This window comes from Rhipicephalus sanguineus, chromosome 3 (assembly GCF_013339695.2).
Source record: "Rhipicephalus sanguineus isolate Rsan-2018 chromosome 3, BIME_Rsan_1.4, whole genome shotgun sequence".
Taxonomy (NCBI): Eukaryota; Metazoa; Arthropoda; class Arachnida; order Ixodida; family Ixodidae; genus Rhipicephalus; species Rhipicephalus sanguineus.
In genome coordinates this window covers 190,821,805-190,842,959 of record NC_051178.1, presented here as the reverse complement: position 1 = coordinate 190,842,959, position 21,155 = coordinate 190,821,805, and the positions used below count along the sequence as shown (strand labels likewise).

Below are 21,155 nucleotides of genomic sequence, written 5' to 3'. Positions count from 1 at the left end.
ATAGGTGACTGTGGTATAGTACAAAGAGTCGCTGTACACACCCCGTCCTGCGCAGGGACGTGTACCATGCGCGAAAGCTTTTATACCGTAGCACATGCTCTAAAGACTAGCATCAAAACCTGTCTCGCTTAGAAACCTTAATAGGCACTTTAAAATGCGTTGGGCGTGGCCTAAACGTTCCCAAGCACTCAAATGCTTCTCCAAAAATGGTCGGGAGTCCAGACGACCTATGATCACAAATGGTGTTCTCACAAAAAAAAAGCAGTTCTGCTGCAGCCACTACTATTCATACACTGTCACCAACTTATCTTTTTGGGCACAAGAGAGGTCACAAAATCACCCGAACAGTTGGGCAGCTCCCAAATTCTAGCAGCATGAGAAATTTGTCTGAAGACATATGCGTGCTTTGGTTAAGTGATGCATAGTATCCAATTTTGTGAAGGTCAATACTGTGGTATGTGGCCTCATGTACATTTTATGGGGGACATGGGTCTTTAGACAAAAAAGAAAGAAAGAAAGATCAAGAAACCGTTTTCTCGAAAATGGCATTTTTGGAATCTGCATATATTACTCTCCTTATCTGCTATGTTTCCCGTCTCTGAAGTTAAAACATTGTGGGAATTCAGGCGTCCACACCAGTTACTAGACGCCATTTTCCCTTGGAGAATTCTTGCGTCCCTCTCTTCCTGACCTAATGGGTGGCAGCTAGGCGTAAATCACTGTCACTTCACTGAAACCTCTCCCCTCAAAGGTTTAACACAGTGTCCCATTGGCCCAATTTTAGCGGGACTCTGGCCTTGCTTGCGCTCGCCTCACAAGCAGTGCCCCGCGAGATGGGGTTTGGGGAGACCACTTCGGGACCTCGGAGGGTGCGTGTGCATTTTGGCCTATCCGGCCGCTGGCGATCCTTTATTCTTCGTCGCCGGCTGGTGGTTACGGTGTCTCGTCAGGCGCGTGCTTCATTCTACAGTCTCGAAGTCCCGAGGCAGCACCTCATGATCGTGCACTGTCCGTTTCTTTGAACCGTTTGTCTGTTCTGTTTTCCTCTGTTCTTGGTTGCGCGATCGCAGGAGCGCTGACCGAATGGTTCTTTGTTTGGTTCTTTGTTTGTTTTATAGGTGTAACATGTATTAGCTAATTGGTACCCTGTACAATTGTGTGACTTATGATTGGTTCTTATGGAAACCACCCATCTGGAGAGTGTCGCCTAGGGTCTCCCTCGCTGCAAGCGCATTCGCCATCCGTTTAAGGTGATGGGCCGAGCTCTCCTGAGCAGCAGCGTGAATGGGGCACGGTGCGAGACAAGCAGGGACTCTGCACCCTGCACGGAGCTTGCAGTGCACAAACCTATGGTGGTGTTCGGTGCATACAGCTGAGAGTCGCGAGGCTGTACGTGCTGGGGTTGGTTAAAATGACAGGCAAATTAGGCAATGATGAACAACGAAAAGGCAAGCAAAGCAACACTACACCATATAGGACACCAGATTTTTTGCCTCTGTTGGCACTAAAACAATGTATTCAATCATGCCACACTCGCATTTCACTGCCTTGAGGGTCGACGAGTTGTAGCCAAATAATGTTTTGCGAGTGCACATCTACACACTTGTGACTCTTTACAACGAAATGCCACATTTTTTTTTCTCGATTTTCTAAAATACTAATTTTGCACACAGATATATTTTTTGTTTTCTTGATTTTCTAAAATACTAATTTTGCACACAGATATATTCGACAGAAATCTGTCTGGCTGGGTCGAATATTTAGGAGGTTAATATGGCTCCAGCCAAGTTTAAGAGTCCCGACGTTTCGGGACCGATTCGGCCCCTTCCTCAGGGGGTGACTGGTTTGGTCGTGGAAGCTTCTCCCCGACTTGTTCCACCGCGGCTCCGGATTTCCCTTTCCCTCACGTTTCGGAGGCCGTGAACGCAAACCGAGGGCATTGTTCCTAGGGACTGGTTCACATTTGCCGGCGTGTTTTGAATGTGCCACGACTCGAGCACAAGCCTCCTTCCCAGATTCCTTTCTGTTTTCAGAACAGAAGCGCCGTCGAAGTCGATCTTATGGTCGTGCTTTTCACAGTGCTCTGCAAGAGCGCTGCGTTGCATTTCCATCTTCCTGACGTCGTTCTTATGTTGGCGCATTCTTTCTGGGAAGCACTTGCTCTCGCCTATATAGCTAGCTGGGCATTGCGAACACGGCACCTTAAACTTGGCTGGAGTCATGTTAACCTCCTAGATATATCAGTGGCTATCAGAGATAGAACAATAATTCTTCTTGCAGCATGAAGCTAAGGCTTTGCAGCACACAACATAGCAAGCAGATTTTAATTATCTTGGTTTTGAAGTTTTCAAAACTTGCGTGTTGTTTGACTACTGCATGGCCATGTTCAAAACTACGGTAAAAATTAATGACACAATCATAAAAGTGTTTTCTTTGTTGTGAGCCTTGTGCTTTCAGCTATTGGTGCACATGTCATTTGCATAGTTTTGTGAGGTGGTTATTTGTCTACTGTAATAAGAACAAAAATATTGCTTTATTAATTATATAATGAAATAGTGAACCTAGAGAAAAAGTAACTGCATCTTTAGACAAGGGGGAATAAATTAAACAAGCATGCCAACTTTAAACAAATTTGGTTCAAAACAACTAAGGAGAGCTTTAAGACCCATGTCCCCCCCCCCCCCTATAAAGCGGTACTGACACAAAATTTTGCGGCCGAGATAGCCTGCGGGATCGATTCCTGTGAACATGCGTATGTCATCTGCAAAATATCAACAGTAAATATAGCTTGGAAGGTACTTTAAATGAATTTTGAAGTTTGCGTGAGCGATCAACACCCTTGGGCTATTGACACCCTCAAAGGTGACCCTCGGTGACCCCTCTACTTCCCTCAAGTGACCACGCTGCAACAAGTTATGATGACGTCATAGCCGCCACTTCTTTCTTTCTTTCGTTCTCTTTTTTTTTTTTTTTTTTTTTTTTTTTGCCGCGTTCGCTCCAGCAGCCTACTTCACGGCGACTGCTGCGAACCGCGTGGGAGTGTGTCACAGTTCTGGGTGCTGACGCGATCGGGCGCTACGTCTGCTAGGTGGTGATTGATGCACCCGGAGGCTTGATTTTGAAACCGAAACTGACACTGGTCGGTAATAAGGAGCCTGCAATTAATTATCTGTCGTACGCTAAGCGATGTGCCCCCCCAGCAACACATTGCAGCAAAAAAACGCGAGGTCAAAATTTTTGTGTCAGTACCCCTTTAAGTATCATCACGATGACAATACCAGATGGTGAGTGTGCAGATGTCGCAGAGTAGATAAGTGCAGTAGTTGTGATGTTTTACCTGTAGACACAAACACCATGCTTACTGTCATTAATTAGTGAACCTTGTGCAGGCGCACCATAGCCTGATTGCTGAGGACTTCTGGTATGACCCAATTTAGAGGCAACCTTCCAATGACAGCCTGTCAGCCAATAAGGAATGCTCGTGTGCCTTGAAAGGACTTCAATGTGCCTTGTAAGGACTTCACTTCAAGCATGTGCCAATAGAGAATGCGAAAATTAGGTCAGCTTTACTATGCTGTTTTAAAGTGCTGTAACTTGTGGGAGAGCACGCGCGCCCATTTCCTTTCCTTAACGCTGGCGCAATCGCGAACTGACGGCGGGAGCCAAGGGGCTACTAGGAGAGGAGCACCGTCGCCCCTTTCCGGGCAACCCCATTCTTTCCCGCCGCTCCTCGCGCCAATCCTTGCGTCCCTGCTCGAGGGAAAGGGACCTTGCCCCTGCGAGGGAAACAACCCTCGCGGTGGGGAGGGAGACGGGAGGTGAATAAAACAGCCGACCAGAGAGAGAGAGACGGCCTCTCTTGCTATGCTGACCTGCGAGGTACCACCTCACTGCCCCAAGACCCGCCAGCCGGCCATCGACCGAAGGTGTAAGCGTTACCCTTTGTTTTCTACTAGAGTGGACTATCCCTCTACGCGACATTTACGCGTTATTGCGACAGTAGCAATAAAGTGTTGTTTGTTGTTCTAGCCTGTTGCCTTATTCGCCCGAACCCGTCGTAGCTGCGATGACTCGCGCTACGGGAAGGGGACGTTGACACGTGCACGGTACGACTATTTGCGGCTGGGACCGGAGCTAGGCTTCTGCACCAGCCGTGCATAGAGCGGACCCCTTCAAACTGCACAGTGAGGGATGAGTGACACAACAGTGGAGTGCTCTGAACTAGTCTAGACCACTTGAGGTTAGTGTGCACCAAATCTGCAGTTTGCCCCCCACTACAGTGGTAATGATTGCACCCGTAGTATGGTGCCATTGTACACCACAGCTACTAAGGCGCTGCAAAAAAGTGAACTTGAAGAAAACGTGTGTGTGTGTGTGTACATGTGAACACTATTAGTTGATATCATTACAGTAGACATACTGGGCTCTCATGTTTCGGCACACATATAATTTTATACCTTCTACATGGATGTTGCAGGAGTACTGAACAGCTTTAATTCAGTGGGGTGTCACTGCACTAAGAATGAAGGACATGCACTAAGCACCCATGCTTGTTGGACTTGCAAGAAAACAAGTGGACGTGCTAGTCGCTGGCATATCACCAACTGCTACCACCAGAGTTAGTGGACAAATTTCATTCATTTCGTTTATGATAGCCCTCAGGGCCAGAGGCATTACACAGGGGAGCGGTAAAAGCAAAAGAAAGAAAAAGAGATGAAAAGAAACAGTAGAAACAGTAAGTTAAATAGCACACCAGTATACAATGTTAGCTGTTGCATTGCAGAACTCAAATGTTAATGCCTGCAATGTCTGCGGGAAGGTCATTCCTGTCGTGCATGAGGCACGTGGCAACATGCACGACAGGAATTTTTCATAGGTAGCGTCCCACAACAGATAGCATACTCCCATTTAGATTAAATTATTCATACAGCAAGAGTTTCAAGGAAGAAGGAACGTTATAAAAATTTCGACCTAAATGGCCTAGCATGCAATAGCTTTGTTACTTAAATGCTTGCTTCCACGTAAACTTGTGCACTGGAAATCTTATTCCATAACAAGTAATCTGTTTGCTTGTCAAAAATCATACTCATATGCAGCTCCTTACATTTATTTAATTATTAATACTCTCTTCAGATTAGAGAAAATTGCACACTTGTAATAACTGGCTACTCTGGTCAGCTGCTGACTGGAGCAGGGCAATACAAACATAGCCACAACACAATGTACACTCAAACCTCGATATAACGAACACGGATATAACGAAGTATCGGTTATAACGCAGTAAATGAAGAATAGTCTTGCCATAGATGAAGTGTTACAAATATACATCTATAACGAATTTTCGGATATAACGAACTTATTTTCGAGTCAGATGCGACTTTGTTATGATGACCATCGTTTGCTGAGGGCAGCGCGACCCGGACTGAGGACTGAGATCCGGGTCGCGCTGCCCTCAGCAAACGATGGTCAACTACCAACTCGCCCAACTTGCCGTTTTGATTTGTTATGATGAGGTTTCAGTGTAGCAATACAGCTCTGACAGAGCCCTTGGCAAACTCATAGTAGCGATGTCCTCACCTCCAGCGGCACGTCAGCAAAGTCGTGCACGATGAGCACCAGACTGCCTATGCGGTGCAGGTTGCAGGCCCATGACAGTGACAACAGAACTATGGTGAGGATGTGGTGGACAAACATCTGCCAGAAGTCCTGCACAGGAGGAGAGAAGCCCCGCCCTCTTGATCCGCGCGTTGTATTGACTACCCACAAAGGTATAACGAAGAGATTGCATTGGCAACACATTACAATTAAAGCTGTGCGAATAGCAAAATTTTGGGTGCGAAGCGAATTCGAATATTGAAGTGTGAGTGCGAATCGAACGAATATTTTCGAATATTTCTCGAATATTTCTGGAATATTTTTCGAATACTTCGAAGCGAAATTGCAGAAAAAAAAGTTGACAAGCATATTCTTATGAGATAGCAACATGAAAGTGTTTCTTTTCGCTAGGTTGAAGCACAATGTTGAGGCCAAATTGTATTTATGTACATGATTTGGTGTAACCAAAGTGTTGCCGACAACACTTTACACGTGATAGGCAAAGATGCCATTTCCTCAGCCTCTCCTCCTCTTTCAACTTCTGTGGAAGCCCAACTGATGTGGCGGACAAGGGTGTGCTCCCTTCAAGTCCGGAGTTCCAAATCTGCCTCGTAGACGTTGATATATAAGAACATCTGAAATTTTGGATGCTAAAAAGTTTTGGCTTCCGATTTTTCGGACTTCCTGCCCAAATTTCAGGTCAAAAACAGCATTAATTGAGCCTCCACCTCTGCCACATCTTTTATCTCCATGTTGGAACCAGCGTTTTCTTGAGTTAATACATTTGCGACCGTAGCGGAGCTTGAAAGGCAGCTTTACCGCATTACGGGGGTGCGATGAGGTGAAGCATATTGAAAATCCAGGGACCACTTCCAATCGGACGTTGACCGTGTCTTGGCAAAGTTCGACCGTAACGGAGCTTGAAAGGCAGCTTTGCCGCAATACCGGGGTGTGATGAGGTGAAGCATATTAAAAATCTGAAGGGGTCACTTCCAATCGGACGTTGCCTGTATTTGTTTTTGGGAAGTTCGAATAGTAAAATTCCAGTGCGAATCGAATCGAATAGCAAACAGTATTCGAAAAATATTCGAAATTTCGAATATTCGCACACCCCTAATTACAATGTATGAAGACTTCTTCAAGAACATTTGTGTCACAAAATGCCAGACTGCAAAAGCAAGAGGGAAAAAAAAAAGACTCCATCCAAGTTCATGCATGCTTTCAATCCCAAGAGCACATACACGGGAACACTTTCTGACAAATCAGGCGACATAGTGCCTGCTACTACACAACGATACATTGACATAGTGACACATGGCAACCCTTCTCTCTGTCTCCTCATGCCAACACAGTTTTAAGTGTAAACAAACAGAAAACCAATGAGAAGGCCAAGTCATGGGGAAAGGAAAGCTGTCACCTGTCAGTATGCCTATTTCAAAGGTCCACAATGCATTTGTACTGAGCAACTATGTACTATATAACCAGAGAGTCCTCATGCATCAACTCATTTTACACTTTTCTCAATCAGAAAATTGCTTCACTCAACCGTAATGAAGCTTCGGCACAACTCTGCAGTAGGATTCGTTCACATAGGTGCACTTGCCAGAGTCAACTAAAGTGGCAGTAAACACTCAAAGAGAAAGAGAGAAAAAAAAGAGAAGTACCACCCCTTACCTTGCGTTTGGTGTCTATGAATTGTGACATTGTCAGTGACACATAGAACCCCAGCTCAATCATGTAGTACCACCAGAGGTCATTGGTGACGGACTGCAGAATGACAGGAGGAGGGAAAAACAAAACGTCCTAGTTGAACAATGCAACATCGAATAGCTGATGCAACAATAAATAAAGGGACTCCAAAAAGCCACATACACAAGTGTAGACAATTTCTAACAAAGCTAATCAACCTGCAACACAATAACCTGCTGCAGTGACCAGCCATGTGTGTACAACTAACTTACGGCAAACTTGCGATCACACTAAAGAGGTAGGAATATACTCGCATCAGGTAACAAGTGGAATTAAGGACAACCCTCCCAATTCAGCAAACTGAGTAAAAGGTGAGATGCTCAGAAATTTTACTTTGATCCGCAGCTGCAATAAACTGCTCCACACATGCAGCCAAAAGTACTTTATGATGATCCATTTCATTTTTTTTGTTTGCTCTTGACCTTCTTCACAGCCTCAAACAAAGCCACACAACCATTACTGAGCACTCCGCGCAAAACAAAATCGCTATGGGTTAAGACTACTATTCGTGTTCCCAGATATTGCTAGTCTTCTCAGCATTTCATGAATTTAACAACAGAGCACTGAAAGCCTATATTTCAGTGCAAAGTTTATCATCGGATGCCAGCATAAAGGAACGCCATTTGTGTAACGTGACAAGTGTTTTAGGAAACCGGAGGCTTGCAGCACTATAGCAGCACACCCAAAAACCATTACAACCTCTATAATGCTACCACAAGAGTGCGCATGACAAAGATGATGGATTAGCATTACAAAGTTTCAGTGCTAGGCCCCCCAAGTGGCTTGCATAAGCTCTTGCATTCTTTTGTACCCTCCTTGGGTACAGCTGGCAAACCGAAGAAAGCAGGGAGAGCCCAAAAGAATGCAGGGACCCAATGGGTAGGGTTCCCCAGCACTAAAACTCCCCCCTGTCAGTCACGCTAGAGGAAGCAATGATCTTGCTGTGAAGAGAATGCAGATAATCCTTTGCCAATGTGCAGCAGATTTTTGCCTCTATTTACCTAGTTGTTAATAAGAGAAGAATTCTGTTTTCTTAGCAGCCAATGTCCATTATAAGGGCTGACAATCTTTTAAGTTACAATGCAATAATAAATACTATAACAAAGTAAGAGTGGCTTTCCCTTGAACTTCATCACAGTGGGCCGTTACTGTGACATACTAAAGCTGCATGTTGTGCTCGTTGGTATGTGACACTAGGGCCCTTTAGCATAGTGCACCCAACAACACATGATAAAAAAATTACACCATCTCCCACTAAAGGGAACCATGCGTGGATGCGAAGCAGCGGGGAGATGGTTCGCTTGAGCGGGAGATGGCGTAACTTTTTTTTAGGAGCTGGCTCGCCAGGTTCTTAAGCTGGGGCGAAGTCCCGCGCCGTAAGCTACATCCATCCATTCAAAGCGTTGTGGAACGCGAAGAGGAATGCTACGCGCGTCGTGTCTTCCCTCTAGCCTGGCCGTTAATTCTCACAGGGAGGAGGAGGGAGGAGAGGTTGAGGAAAGGAAAAGGCGCAACTTCTGCAACCCTAATTGGGAGCACGGCTCAGCGCCTGTAGGGGAAAGGGGGAAAGGGAGATAAAGATGAGAAGAGGGAGGAGAAGGAGAGGAGGAATGCTGTCCATTCTCACAGGGTGAGCGGGGAACGCGGTTGACAGGCGCGCGAGAGGGGGGAGCGTAGGAGAGGAGAGGGGAGGGGACGCGCATGCGCTGGCGCTCATCGCAGCGTTGTGCAAGAGAGAATGAGGCGCGCGAGAGGGGGGGAGCGTAGAAGAGGAGAGGAGGAGGGAGGAGGATGTGCATGTGCAGTAAGGGTAGTCATGCTACACACCACCGGATTGAACTCCGCCATAAGCTGCCTCGCATCTAAAAAGCAACACAGATCAGACACAGTGCTGTGTGTCGAGTCCATGTCACTATTTTGTCCTGTGCTGGATGCCCCACACCCAAGGCTTCTTACATTTAAGATTGAGATAACTGCAAAGAATGCCTAAAAGAGGCTACAACCTAAAGAAACAACCAATTCTTTAATACACAGCTAATATGTAAATCTATTCAGTATTTTTCTGTGCACAGCGTAATAAAAACACGGTTTACACGCAAATATTAACTGTCAACTTATTTGTTTGTCAGTTTGCATTGTGATACCGAATTCCACACAGTCACCAAACAATGCATTTGGATGCTCAAAAATCTGAGGATACAACGGCAAGGGCTGAAGTTTGTTGTTCCAAAAGCACAGGTGTCATTTCATAATTCAGGTGTACTTGCAACACATGCGAAAACCTAAAGGCCATTATGAATACTCTCAAATCATCAAAGAAGCTTACTCACATGGTGAGGATAGTCGTACCAGCAGTGCATCGTGTCCCATAACCATGGTTTCTGTTGAAAATGAAAACAAGAGGCAGAGGAAACTTGTGAACGTGTTTCGGCCCCAGCAAAAGCATATGAACTAGCTCAATAAGTAAACTTCACCAAACAATTAAATTGCTGAAGTTAGGTTGTTCAACGAAAAGTAATTCAGAATTTGCCGTAAAAGGAAAGGAAAGATTGCAGTAAAGCTGCCTCTACATGGGTTAATTCTTGCAAGCTCTACAGATCGTGAGGAGAAGTTTGTAAAACATTTCTAACAACCCACCTGTTTTCAGTTTAGGTTAACCTTTGAAGTAAACTCGAGTGTGCGAACAGTTCATTCTAGGTATAACACGAGATGTATAGCAGTGATTACAGATTCTCACTTTTGATAAAAAGTGGGTCAATTTTGTAAACACAAATGTACATAACCTCCCTGAGCTTATGTGCATTTGTGTGCCGAATTTCAAATATGCAATTATTTTTCTAGTACAATGTGTAGCTTTTAAAATACAAAATATTTCATGTGCCCATTGGGAGTAAGATTTTTTTCTAAACTGAGAGAGTTACAAAGTAAATCAGCATACCACACTAATCTGGGATCAGAACTGAGTGCAATGCAACTACGATGTTCTAAAATCCATTTGAACAAAAGTTACTGTATGTTGAACATTCACCACTGAGTCAATTTCAAGCTGGGATTCCACTCGTGAATGTTCAACATACTGTAACATTTGTTCAAATGGGTTTATTAGGACATCCATTTCTGTTGCACTGCACCCAGTTCTGATTCCAGATTATTGTGATATGCCGATTTACTGTGTAACTCTCTTAGTTTAGAAAAAAAACTTTGCTCCGCAATGGGCACATGAAACTATTTTGTATTTTAAAAAGTACACATCGTACTAGAAAAATAATCACACATCTGAAATCAGCACACAAATGTACATAAACTCTGGAAGTTTCATTACAATCGATCAAAAAGTTAAGAAAAAATACCCCCTTAAAACAAACACATTGTCTTAACTTTTAAACATACCGCTCAGTTCCCACAGGCAGCAGGTTGTTTCTTTCTTCACTGACACTTCCTTTGGATGATCAATCTTAAGACTTCGATTATGCTTTCCTTGGCCTCCTTATCAATTGGCTTCTAATGGCTGTGGCTAAGGAAAATGGATCCCTTGCTTCCCCTTCTTGTTCATAATACACTAGTCGGTAATACAAGCCAACTTTCAAAAGCAGTGATGTACCTTCGGGAGCCTTCAGTTTGAGAGGAAGATTAGCAGTGCCATTTTAAGTGCCTAGGGATGGGAGCTGGAAGAAGACTGTCGCAAGGCTGCTATTTTAGGCACTTGGTTCGGCAGCGGAGTATCCGGAAATAACCAATCCCCTAAACGCCCTCCCAGAAGCACTTTAGATGCCTTGTTTATGAGACATGAATAAAAAAAAGAAACCAATGGCGAAATCTATCAGAATGCACTAACATCATTGAATATACCAACATACATGAACTTACATCTGATAGTGTGTACAATCCATAGCAAAATATGCTGAAGTAAAATGTGAACCTCCACCTGAAATCGAGGCAAACAGAACCGTAAACACCAGTTGATTTACATAGCCACACCCAGTTTTAGCAAATTTGAATGCATTTAAATAATTGTCCATACTGAAAAATTATTATCCCTTAATGGAATACTATGAGGAAATATGAAAACAACTGTTCTAATTTTAACTGACTACCACTTTAAGATATAAAAATAATTGTTTGTATATATTGAACTGCAGCTCAAATCAAGTAAGCACCATGCTCTTTAGTGCATGCTTCCCCCCAGTGCTACCAGACTGCCGGCTCTACTCCAGCAAGTTGCATTGATGCGTGGAGAATTATTTCAGGGATACTACACGATTAATCCTGACATTCAGGGTTAATATTAATGAGTGACACGACTTCACTTGACTGAGACAAAATTGTTTTATTCAGCCAGGGCATTTTTGCACAGAAGGGCAGCTTTCTAACTCCTATTACATCTTGCTTCTATATATAAATGTCTTCTGTTGACCTGCAGACAGAGGTAATGTAAGTGCCAATGTATATTCTGTTCCCATTTCACAACCATTAACTCTTTAGCTGTCACTGATGTATTGATACATTTTTGTGTCCCCCCCCCCCCCCCACCCGCCTACCAACAGTGTCACTAACGTACCGGTACGTTCTCCATTTTGCGTTCAAAAATTTGCGCTGAAGCACAAGGCTGGCGTGATTTAGAGTCATTCTAATGGTTGCACCGTCTGTCGAATCCCTCTGGAAGCATGTATTTTCGCCCTTCACTGCGTTGGTACGTGTACTGAACAGTACGGAGCAACAACGCCCACCATTCTTTACTGGGGGGTATGGTCGCTCTGCACGCGCTACTCTCTCGGGCTGAGCGACCACGCGACGCTCGTGCGATTACGGGTACAAGGGTTCTTCTGGCATCTGCCTGCCGCAGGTTTGCAGATTTGTTTTTTCCCCCTCTCTCTTGGCATGACTGCTACGGCGCGTCAAATTCAGGGACGAGTGCCGTTGTCTCTCCAATAGACAGAAACATGACTCGACCGCTGCTTTAGTTTTGCTCGCCGTCGTATCGCTTGCTGCTATCAGCAGTAAACGAGGTTGGTGTATCCCATTTCCATCTCTATCTGTCATCTTGACTTCACAACTAGCCATTTCTCTGTGCTTCAAGCTTCCCTGATATTCCTGAAACCAAGCTGACAATGGCAGTGCATCACAGCCGGAAAAAAACGGACAGTGAAAGGGTTAAAGGGCCCAGGAACCACCCAGAGGCCGAAATTCAGTTGCGGTGTAGTAGTTGTGGATGAGTGTTGTATTGCTATAGCACAGCTCAGTTTGAGCCTGAAGGAAAGGGACAACAGCAAGGAAAGAAATGACAGGCAACAGCGCTCATCCTGACAGGCGTGGCCGTAGCACATAGTGCTGCTGCATTCGGCACTCTTGATTGTGAGAGCGTTCTGAATTTGATGCATGTGTTTATTTGAAATGTAAAAAAAAAAAAAAGAACGTTAGACGTGGCTTAGGGCACTTTGAGCCACCTTATGAGGGCAGCTTCATCACGCTGTTGTACGTGCTTATATCGAATCCTACCAATTTTCGATTTGCCGCAACTAAGGAGATGCAAACCAACAGGAGCTATCCTTCCCAGATAAGTGGCAAGTATGCAGCCAGCAGTCAACGTACGTGCTCTCGGTGAACTTGTCCAGGGTGCAGGGCTTCTCCTGAAGAACGCGCTGCCGAATCCAGCGCTGGACGCGGCGCTCTGTCCACTCGAGCTGGCGGGCCAGCCCTTGCACCTGCTGGGTGCCCATCTTGCCATTGCTGAGGTATGCCTTCTCCAGCACATGGTTGTCGGGGGCCTTGCGCACCCGCTGCCGCAGACCTAGCCGCACACCCAGTGGGCAAAACACCAGCCTGCAAGAAGACAGGCAAACATTGCCACAACAGGTGACCAATGAAATTGAAGCACATAAGTGAAAAATGTAATCACGTCGGCCAAGTATTGCCCGTGTCAATGCAGATCTGCTGAGAGTGTAATGAACATGATCTCATAAGGCTGCTGGCTAACACTCCCAGGATTACACACACAGAAATACCCAATAAAGTGGACGGGAGGGCGGTCGCCACCATAGCTCGATTGGTAGAGCATCGGACGCTTCATTTGAAGGTTGTAGGTTCCGCCTCGACCTGCAACAAGTCGTCTTTTGGACCAATTAAATTTCTTTACAATTGTGTCATAATTACTGTACTAAAGTTAAAGACTACAAATTATGTCCTCCATATCTTTCTTGGCTGCATTGTCTGTTGGTTTCATCAGGTTGCGTCTAAGAAAGAAAATGACCCCTTATCCAATCCCCTTCTTTCGTTCCTGCTGAACTAGCCATGCTTACGAAAACATCTGGGTTGCATTAAGGTTATCCAATCCCCTTCTTTCGTTCCTGCTGAACTAGCCATGCTTATGAAAACATCTGGGTTGCATTAAGGTGGCCAAGCACACACTGAAACAACCGTTAGAGGCTCTCAAGGGAGTAAACATGAGGCCGTAACACCATTGGTTCACAAATTGTGCATACTGAAATTGGCGATGCAACATTTGCTACTTTGTTTCTCCAGATAAGGTTATATGTGTCAAAACCTCCTTACACGCCTTTCACAGCGTACCTGGCTATCATTCTTTTTTTATTACACAAACGTGCCGCAAGCTTATATACTGAATCCAAGTGACCGACAACCACACAAGGTTCATGGCCGAGATATCTATCACAAGTACGTGAACCAATATCATGAAGATTGACACCCACCCCAATTCACAGGGAGCCTACGAAAAAGCTGCTGCGTGAAATCTGCTAGCAAGATGCACCAAGAACAAAGGGCTTCGAACAATTAAGGCTATCATATCAGTGGCATATGTCCAGGGCTTACGTCACTCAGCCATTGTCACCAGAGGAAAGAAAGACAATGAGGAAAACAGCACTCATTCGGAAATTGCTTTACAGCAAGACAGCAGGATGAAGGAAAAAAAAAAAAACCTTTCAATGATGCAATGACAAGTTGTCGACCGTGTAGTCAGGAGAAAAAATAATTGGTCCTACAAGAACGATGGGGCAACTAGATTACTGCAACAGCACTATGTAAAGTGATCTGACATCAATCATAAACATTTCAAAGATATGTTTGTTCACTGCTTTCACAGCTAAAACATTGCTACCAATCTCCAAGCATGCTAGCCAACTTTGTCCCCTGGCTTTTTCAGTTCTACTGCTTGGAATTCCAGTAGTACTACTGCAAGATCAGTTAGCAGGAGAGTGATCATGGAGGTCATTTATTGCCCTAACTAAGATGGCACAAAATACAAAAACCATGGCTTCTGGCGAACCATTGTTTCGTCGTCTTATCAATCTTGCCCCCCCCCCCCTTCCCAAAGAGAATGCATTAACAAGCTACATTTGTATTTATATTTCATAAGCTTACTCCCTAGTAAGTGCCCAGTAGCAAAATGTTTTTAATGGCTTGTTCACAGCAAAGCCCCGGAAAAGAAAACTGCTGTAAAGTTACTACTGAAGTGTCAAATATGGAAAACACTTTACCTATCTCACGCTATACTTTGCTCCAGTATGTGAATAAACTTCAGCACTGAGGGTGCATAAATGGCCGGGCTGCTTATTATGAACGTCTTATTAAGTACCATCCAGTTGCTGATGAATCCTGTTGACAACACGAATATTTGAAGGCCAATGAGACGACACATTTAATAGGTAAAAGCATAATATGAGCACAGTTAATATAATCATTATGCATGGTGGGCAGTATTCAAAAACGACAATATAACAGCATTAACCCTCCCCTTTCTTTAAATCTTGCAAAACTTGGTCTTAACGTTTCAACGTCGTCATACAACCGATCTTTTCAACGAGAGGAGAGTAAAAGCGCTTCAGCACTGGAATGCTGCATGCAAGTACAACAAACACTTTCGCGCTGTTTCCCCACAGATTCCAAGTGGGGGCTCACACGACCCCACTACAGCCTGTTACAACCTCAGAAAAAAATGGAAGCCCTGCCAACAGAACCGAGGCGCGCCTGCCTTCACCCGTGAAAGACAGTCATGCTAGCTGGTTTCCGCTCGAACCGCAAATACTTTTCCTCGGCTAATGTAAATACTTTGCATATTAAGAGTTAAAGGTTCGTCGTAACTACCTAAAACATAACAATTTACTGAGCAGCAATGTCAGAATCCCTGATGATATTCACCAGGACGTTCAAGTTTCCAACCTAAAACCAGCAACACAACATGTGTCTGTACGGGGATGTCAACTATCCTGAACACTCGAGAAGTGATTGACGCCACAAAATGAGTAAGTGCTAATGGATGGAGCATTTATGCTAATTCTCTGTGGCAAGGACAGCAATGGTTGTGGGCAGAGATGACATTTTTTTCTTAGATTGTGATAGAGTATTGTACAGATAGCATTGTGCAAATGCTCACAGAGCACACCTTGGAAACTTGCATACTGCCCAACTAGGTCACATTCCACCCCCTCCTGTGTCGTGATAGCGCTTCACAATATCGAAACAGACAAAACCTCGGGTAAACAGCTGTCACTATTGCCAAAATTACATGTAGCGATGGAGATGTGCGGCAAAATGAAGTGAAGGAAAAAAAAGCCACGACCTAATCTTTAGGTGCGCAGGCAAGAGAATGAGGGAAACATGACCTGCCAAAACTGCCAGCAGCAAAACAGGTGAAGCGCAAAATTGCTTCTACTAGAGCTGACCCCTATTCCCATCTGTCACAGAACATACTGCGCAGTCCTGTTGCAACTCTAAAAGTATACAACTTACACAGAAATCTAAATATATTAGAAAATGGATGAGACATGCATTCCTACGTCGCTACTGTGCTGTTTATTTTTATTTTTTTTAGGTAACGCAGAACTGAAGCACCAATGAGATGGAAACCGGTTCAGCCAGCCACAATGGCAAAGTGCTTCCAAACGAAATTTCAGAAAGCAGGCTTGGGAATACCAGGCAGCTGGATGTCACTCAAGTGTTTTCGGAAGGTGCAAGAGCAGTAAAAACACAGGATACATGTCAGGTCATGGCAGGCACGACATGCAGCTGCACACGGACATGTTCCTTCGAAACAGAACTTTTCCAAAGCCCCCAAACTAGCTCACAGTTATTTTTTTTTTGTTTGGAAATATCAATTTAGAGAAAAGAAACAGGGAAGGGAGGAGGGAGAGAATTGCCCAAGTGTCCATCCGTGCGATGAATGACAGCTAACACAGACCTTTTGACGAATAGCATTCAATGGCGACACATCTTTATCCACGAGACCAGTTTCACTTGTGCAACAAACGCAGAACTAAGGTGGTGGTGGTGGTGGTTGTCCGGTGCCACTAAGTTGCTGACTACTACTGGTGGCACCGTGAGTACAAGTTCTTTAAGCTTACACTTACTTGGATGGTTCCTTATGGCCTGAAGAACACCATCCAACCATCACATAACCTTTCACTTCGGCTAGCATCAATTGTTGTTCGGTTGAACTGGTAGCCCTCATGATATGACCAAAATAAAGTTTTAGTTTCACTACCTTTGCTTCAAATGAACATTTGGGATTTAGTACACTTTATGACTCATGTGCTGGCTCATTCTGCAGTTCTTGGATTTTTAAAACCTCTGTGCCAGTACCACGGCTCCAAAGAATCTGGCTGTATTCTTACACATTTTAGCAAGGTCAACGCCACCCTGCGAGACCGAAGGCCAGAGATATCTTGGTGCCTCAATGTCTGTGCACTGGCATGGTGGGTATGTCTGTTTTCAGAACCCTATATACGGCAAATTTAAAAAATTTTCAATAACCTCTAAAGCAGAACATGCAGCTAAGTGAATGAACTGCACACAGCAGTCACATTTAACTGATGTAAGGAAAGTTACATATTGTCATCTACTTGAGAAGCGATCAATGCCAGGCTGATGATCTTACTTTTAATGCAAGTATGACTGAACTAATATACTTCCAACAACATATTACATGTCAATCCACCCAGAATGAAACCACACATGGTAACCTCAACTATCAGTGCACTGGCCCAAGTGCAAGCGCCTAGTCCCAGCTTTCACATAACTGAACAAATTATGGCAAGGAATGTTTACTTAATTGACTACTGAAAGTGGCTGGCTTGCATGTAGTATCACTTATCATGGAAGAGCTACCATTCACACATACACAATGCCCACAAAAAATAACATGGATCAGCGCAATAAGCTCTGGCATACATAAACGCAAGGTACCTCCCCTGCCTTCTGAGCCACTTGGCACATTCTTCATACATATTCAATTGCTTTACGATTGGTTTGACGCCACTTCGTGCACCAAGCTCCTGTCTTTATACATGTATGTCTTTTTGCCAGCATAATTTTGCTTTTGTTATGCGCAGATGGAACCATTCCAGAAAAGTAAATTGCACATATTTCCTTTCACTGTGCCACTTGCATTGCTAGTCAGCTAGCCATCCAGTGCGCAAAAAGTTAATTTGGCCACACAACACTAAATCCTATCTCATAAATATAGCTAACGGCAATGTAGTGATGGAAGGCTGGAATCGATACTACTTAGCAAGAATAAACATAGTACAGAATAAGATGCCTGCCACTTCGTAATTTTTGCTACAAAAGCTTCAGCGATTGCACGCACAAGTTTAGTGAGCAAAGACCTTCACAGGTGAAAATTATGATAACTATTTATTATACCAATGGCAAAAGATAGATTGGACATCCAAGACGTTCCTCAGACTCTAATGTTCACATAAAAGAAAGCAAGAACTGCAGACAGTGGAGAACGGTAGGAGAGGTAGGAGAAGCAAGCTGCCTTAACAAAGGACATGAGATCTCCTCCGAGTTCACACCTACCTGATGTGCAAACATTAACTTGAGTACTACACAAAACAAAGGGTGCAGACATGATTCATTGCAGCCAAGTATCACCAAGGGCAAAAAGATGCCACAGTGCACAAGTGAACGAAAACACATTGCTCTCCTGAAAGAATAATATGCCTTATCAGCAATCTCAAACAATGACTAATGTGTGCAGTACTCTGAATTCTAAATGAAGGATAGAAACATTGCATGCAGAGCATGACGCAGAGCTAGAACAAATTTAGTTTCTATATAAGGGTAGGAAAAGGTCTTTAGGAGGAGGAAGTCGGCGACGGCAGGTGGATCTAGCCTTGCAAGACATGCAGCCAATTACCCTGCCCAGTTTCCTCCTTTCAGAATATGGCAAAAACATGGTCATCGTTTCAAAAGCGTGGAATTAGCAGGCAAACAAGAAGGGGCGCGCAGCACGACGGAGCAGTTTTTTATAAGTTTTTATAAAAAATTCTACATACAGCCCTAGCCATCCTTTTTTGTTGTAATTTCGAACCACTAAAAGAGTACCCCATCGTTAAAACTTGGTTAGTTAACAAACTTTTAATTAATAGCATTTCCTGTCCATGCTTCCAGTATTGAGCAGCAGATGTATAAAACATTTTTATTGCCGAGTGTTACAGGCCAGGAATAGGTTAGCTCATTCCATTCACGGGGAGAGAATGCGTAGAGGATGGGGCTGGTACTTCGGAACATACAGTTGTCGTGCAATATAGCTGCTCGTGAAAATGCAGGAATATGTCCAATGCACTTTAGCTCATTCCAGCAACACTTGTACACAGTTTATCTACTATCTTGCATTGACGGCAGCCTCCACTCATAAAGTATAAAGTGAAACAGCAGTGCTGTGCTTATTGCACTGCCGCTCCAACTATAGCAATTCAGGTAACGCGGCAGATGGCTTCGCAGTTGCACTACGGATGTTCCCATTGTGATGTGTTCAAAGATCTTATGTTGAAATCTGGAGATGGTGGCGAAGCATAGGACCGAGTAAAGCTGCCAGAGGCAGCCATACATTTTCTAATGAGGCTGCACCACAGCACAGGGCTCAATCATGCAGACTGATGCAACTACATCACTACGAATGTATGGTCCCATAAATGGCACAAGTGAAAGAACTAGTGACACAATCAACCTTAAAAGTGAGGACTTACTGCAAATCAGTCTCTCACGAATGCAACCAACTCCACGTATGTGGAACAGTCCAATTCTACAGACTGTTAAAATGAAACTTCTTTATTTAACCTGAAAACATAGTACAAATTTAAATCAAATGTTTTTCTCTGCCTTCAATTTGTAGCCTGGATTACCACGTCATCAAGCAGCATTAAAAATCCGCAAAGCATCAATTTTTTATCATCACTGACGATTCAGTGGTACGTCTACCACAAAGTACAAGTATTCTCTGAAACCAGTAGAAAGAAATAGACTGATCACTTGACACATGGTATCGCCTGCACTTACTAACTTCAGGTTATATCGCGATACCTTAGCACAAGTCTCAGTTTTAGCATTGTAAAAGTTGAATGCTACTGTTAACTGGGGTGGGTGCCTAATCTGAAGAGGCCAAGTGTGGGGCTCTCATGAAAGATCATAATGTGCAACCATACAACACCACACATGCCTAGAAGGCACCCACTGCAAATACTGTGACCAACATTCACAAACAGCACCTCATCACAGCCTGTGGACAACTTTCAGGACCTAATTGAGGTTATGATTGAAGCCAAGCTTCACTGAAAAAAATTTTGCAGGAGTTGGCAGCCCTTGTGTTGTGTCTGGTCCAGCAAATCTGAGGGAACCATCAGGCATGTTGTTTAGAGTGCCCCGGGACCTTGCCTACAGGGCAAATAAGTCTCACGAGGCCCGAAGATTCTGGCCCTACCAGAGCCTCAGATAACTGCAATGCACTCGTGCCCACAGGGACAGGGTCCACAATGGTGGCAGAAGTGACTAAGAGGCTACTGTAACTTTAGTGGGGCTCCAGACCAGCTATCAGTGATGTGAGCATAGGGCAAACCGCTCATTCCCGTTCCATGTCTGTAAATTTTTTGTGTATGAGTACGTGCGTTTTCACATTTATTATGCCTAGCGTGGCACTGTCGGAACCGAATACAACAGGGGGTCATCAGTGACGCAAACCGTACATCCATCTTTATTTTCTCATCTTTTAATTCATTCGGCGGGTTTTCATATTCCCTGTAAGAGGCACAGATCACGGTGCTAAGACGAACGACCCACGCTTGCTTTGCGCTACTCCTCGAAAGACACAAAGGGGCCAACTACAAACCAGCCTACACCGTACAGAGGGGCCGTTAACCGTTTCTCGGACACTGTATCACTCTCGCTTTCAGCAGATCACTCCGTGGAGCGCACGCTTTTACCACCGGTCCGATCTGATTACGGCGCGATAAGCGAGGGTTCAGGAAAGAAGGCTAACCGGTTGAAGCCGATCCACGTGCAGTCTCCTTCGCTAACGGCGCCCACGAAAGAACCCGATTTCCGCAAACAGCTGGGAGGGTCGTCAATTGCACGGCCTCAGCGGAAGGCCGGTGCGAGCGTCGCAACGCCAAGGACACCTCGCCTTGCGAGCACGCGACTGCACCGTCGTAATTCCTTGTACTACAGAGCCAAGCCGACGACGTCGCCTCAGCCGCCAACAAAATACAACGGGCAGCCTAATGCACTGGGAACCGTCGTGATGCGCATTTGAAGCGCTGCTCAAAACGAACCGTGATGGACATGGGCTTCAGGCGGAAGCCCGGTGCAACCGCAGGCGCCCGTCAACTTCCCCGCGCGCGCACTTTTTTTTTTTTTTGTTGGTTTGAGTTTCTAGAAAGAACTTCGCGGCAATTTGTCGTTGCGGGGATGCCACTTGCTGTTACCGTGCGCTCATTCTTTTTTTTTTTGACCATGTTCTTTAGACCAAGCTCAGGAGAGCCCCGGCCTGGTAACGCAGCGTAGCACCATTCCCGAGC

The 21,155-nt window shown here is 44.6% G+C and overlaps 1 protein-coding gene across 1 annotated transcript in view; it reads right to left on the bottom strand.

Moving 5' to 3' along the window:
- Nucleotides 1-21,155, bottom strand: part of LOC119387907 (ceramide synthase 6) — a 30,342-nt gene that overhangs the window by 7,874 nt on the left and 1,313 nt on the right. Inside the window, exons 2-6 of the mRNA XM_037655473.2 lie at nucleotides 12,934-13,164; nucleotides 11,212-11,269; nucleotides 9,675-9,725; nucleotides 7,270-7,362; nucleotides 5,578-5,706 (exon numbers count right to left, since the gene is read on the bottom strand). Of these exons, the coding sequence (XP_037511401.1) occupies nucleotides 5,578-5,706; nucleotides 7,270-7,362; nucleotides 9,675-9,725; nucleotides 11,212-11,269; nucleotides 12,934-13,164 (562 nt within the window). The remainder of the gene's footprint in view (nucleotides 1-5,577; nucleotides 5,707-7,269; nucleotides 7,363-9,674; nucleotides 9,726-11,211; nucleotides 11,270-12,933; nucleotides 13,165-21,155) is intronic.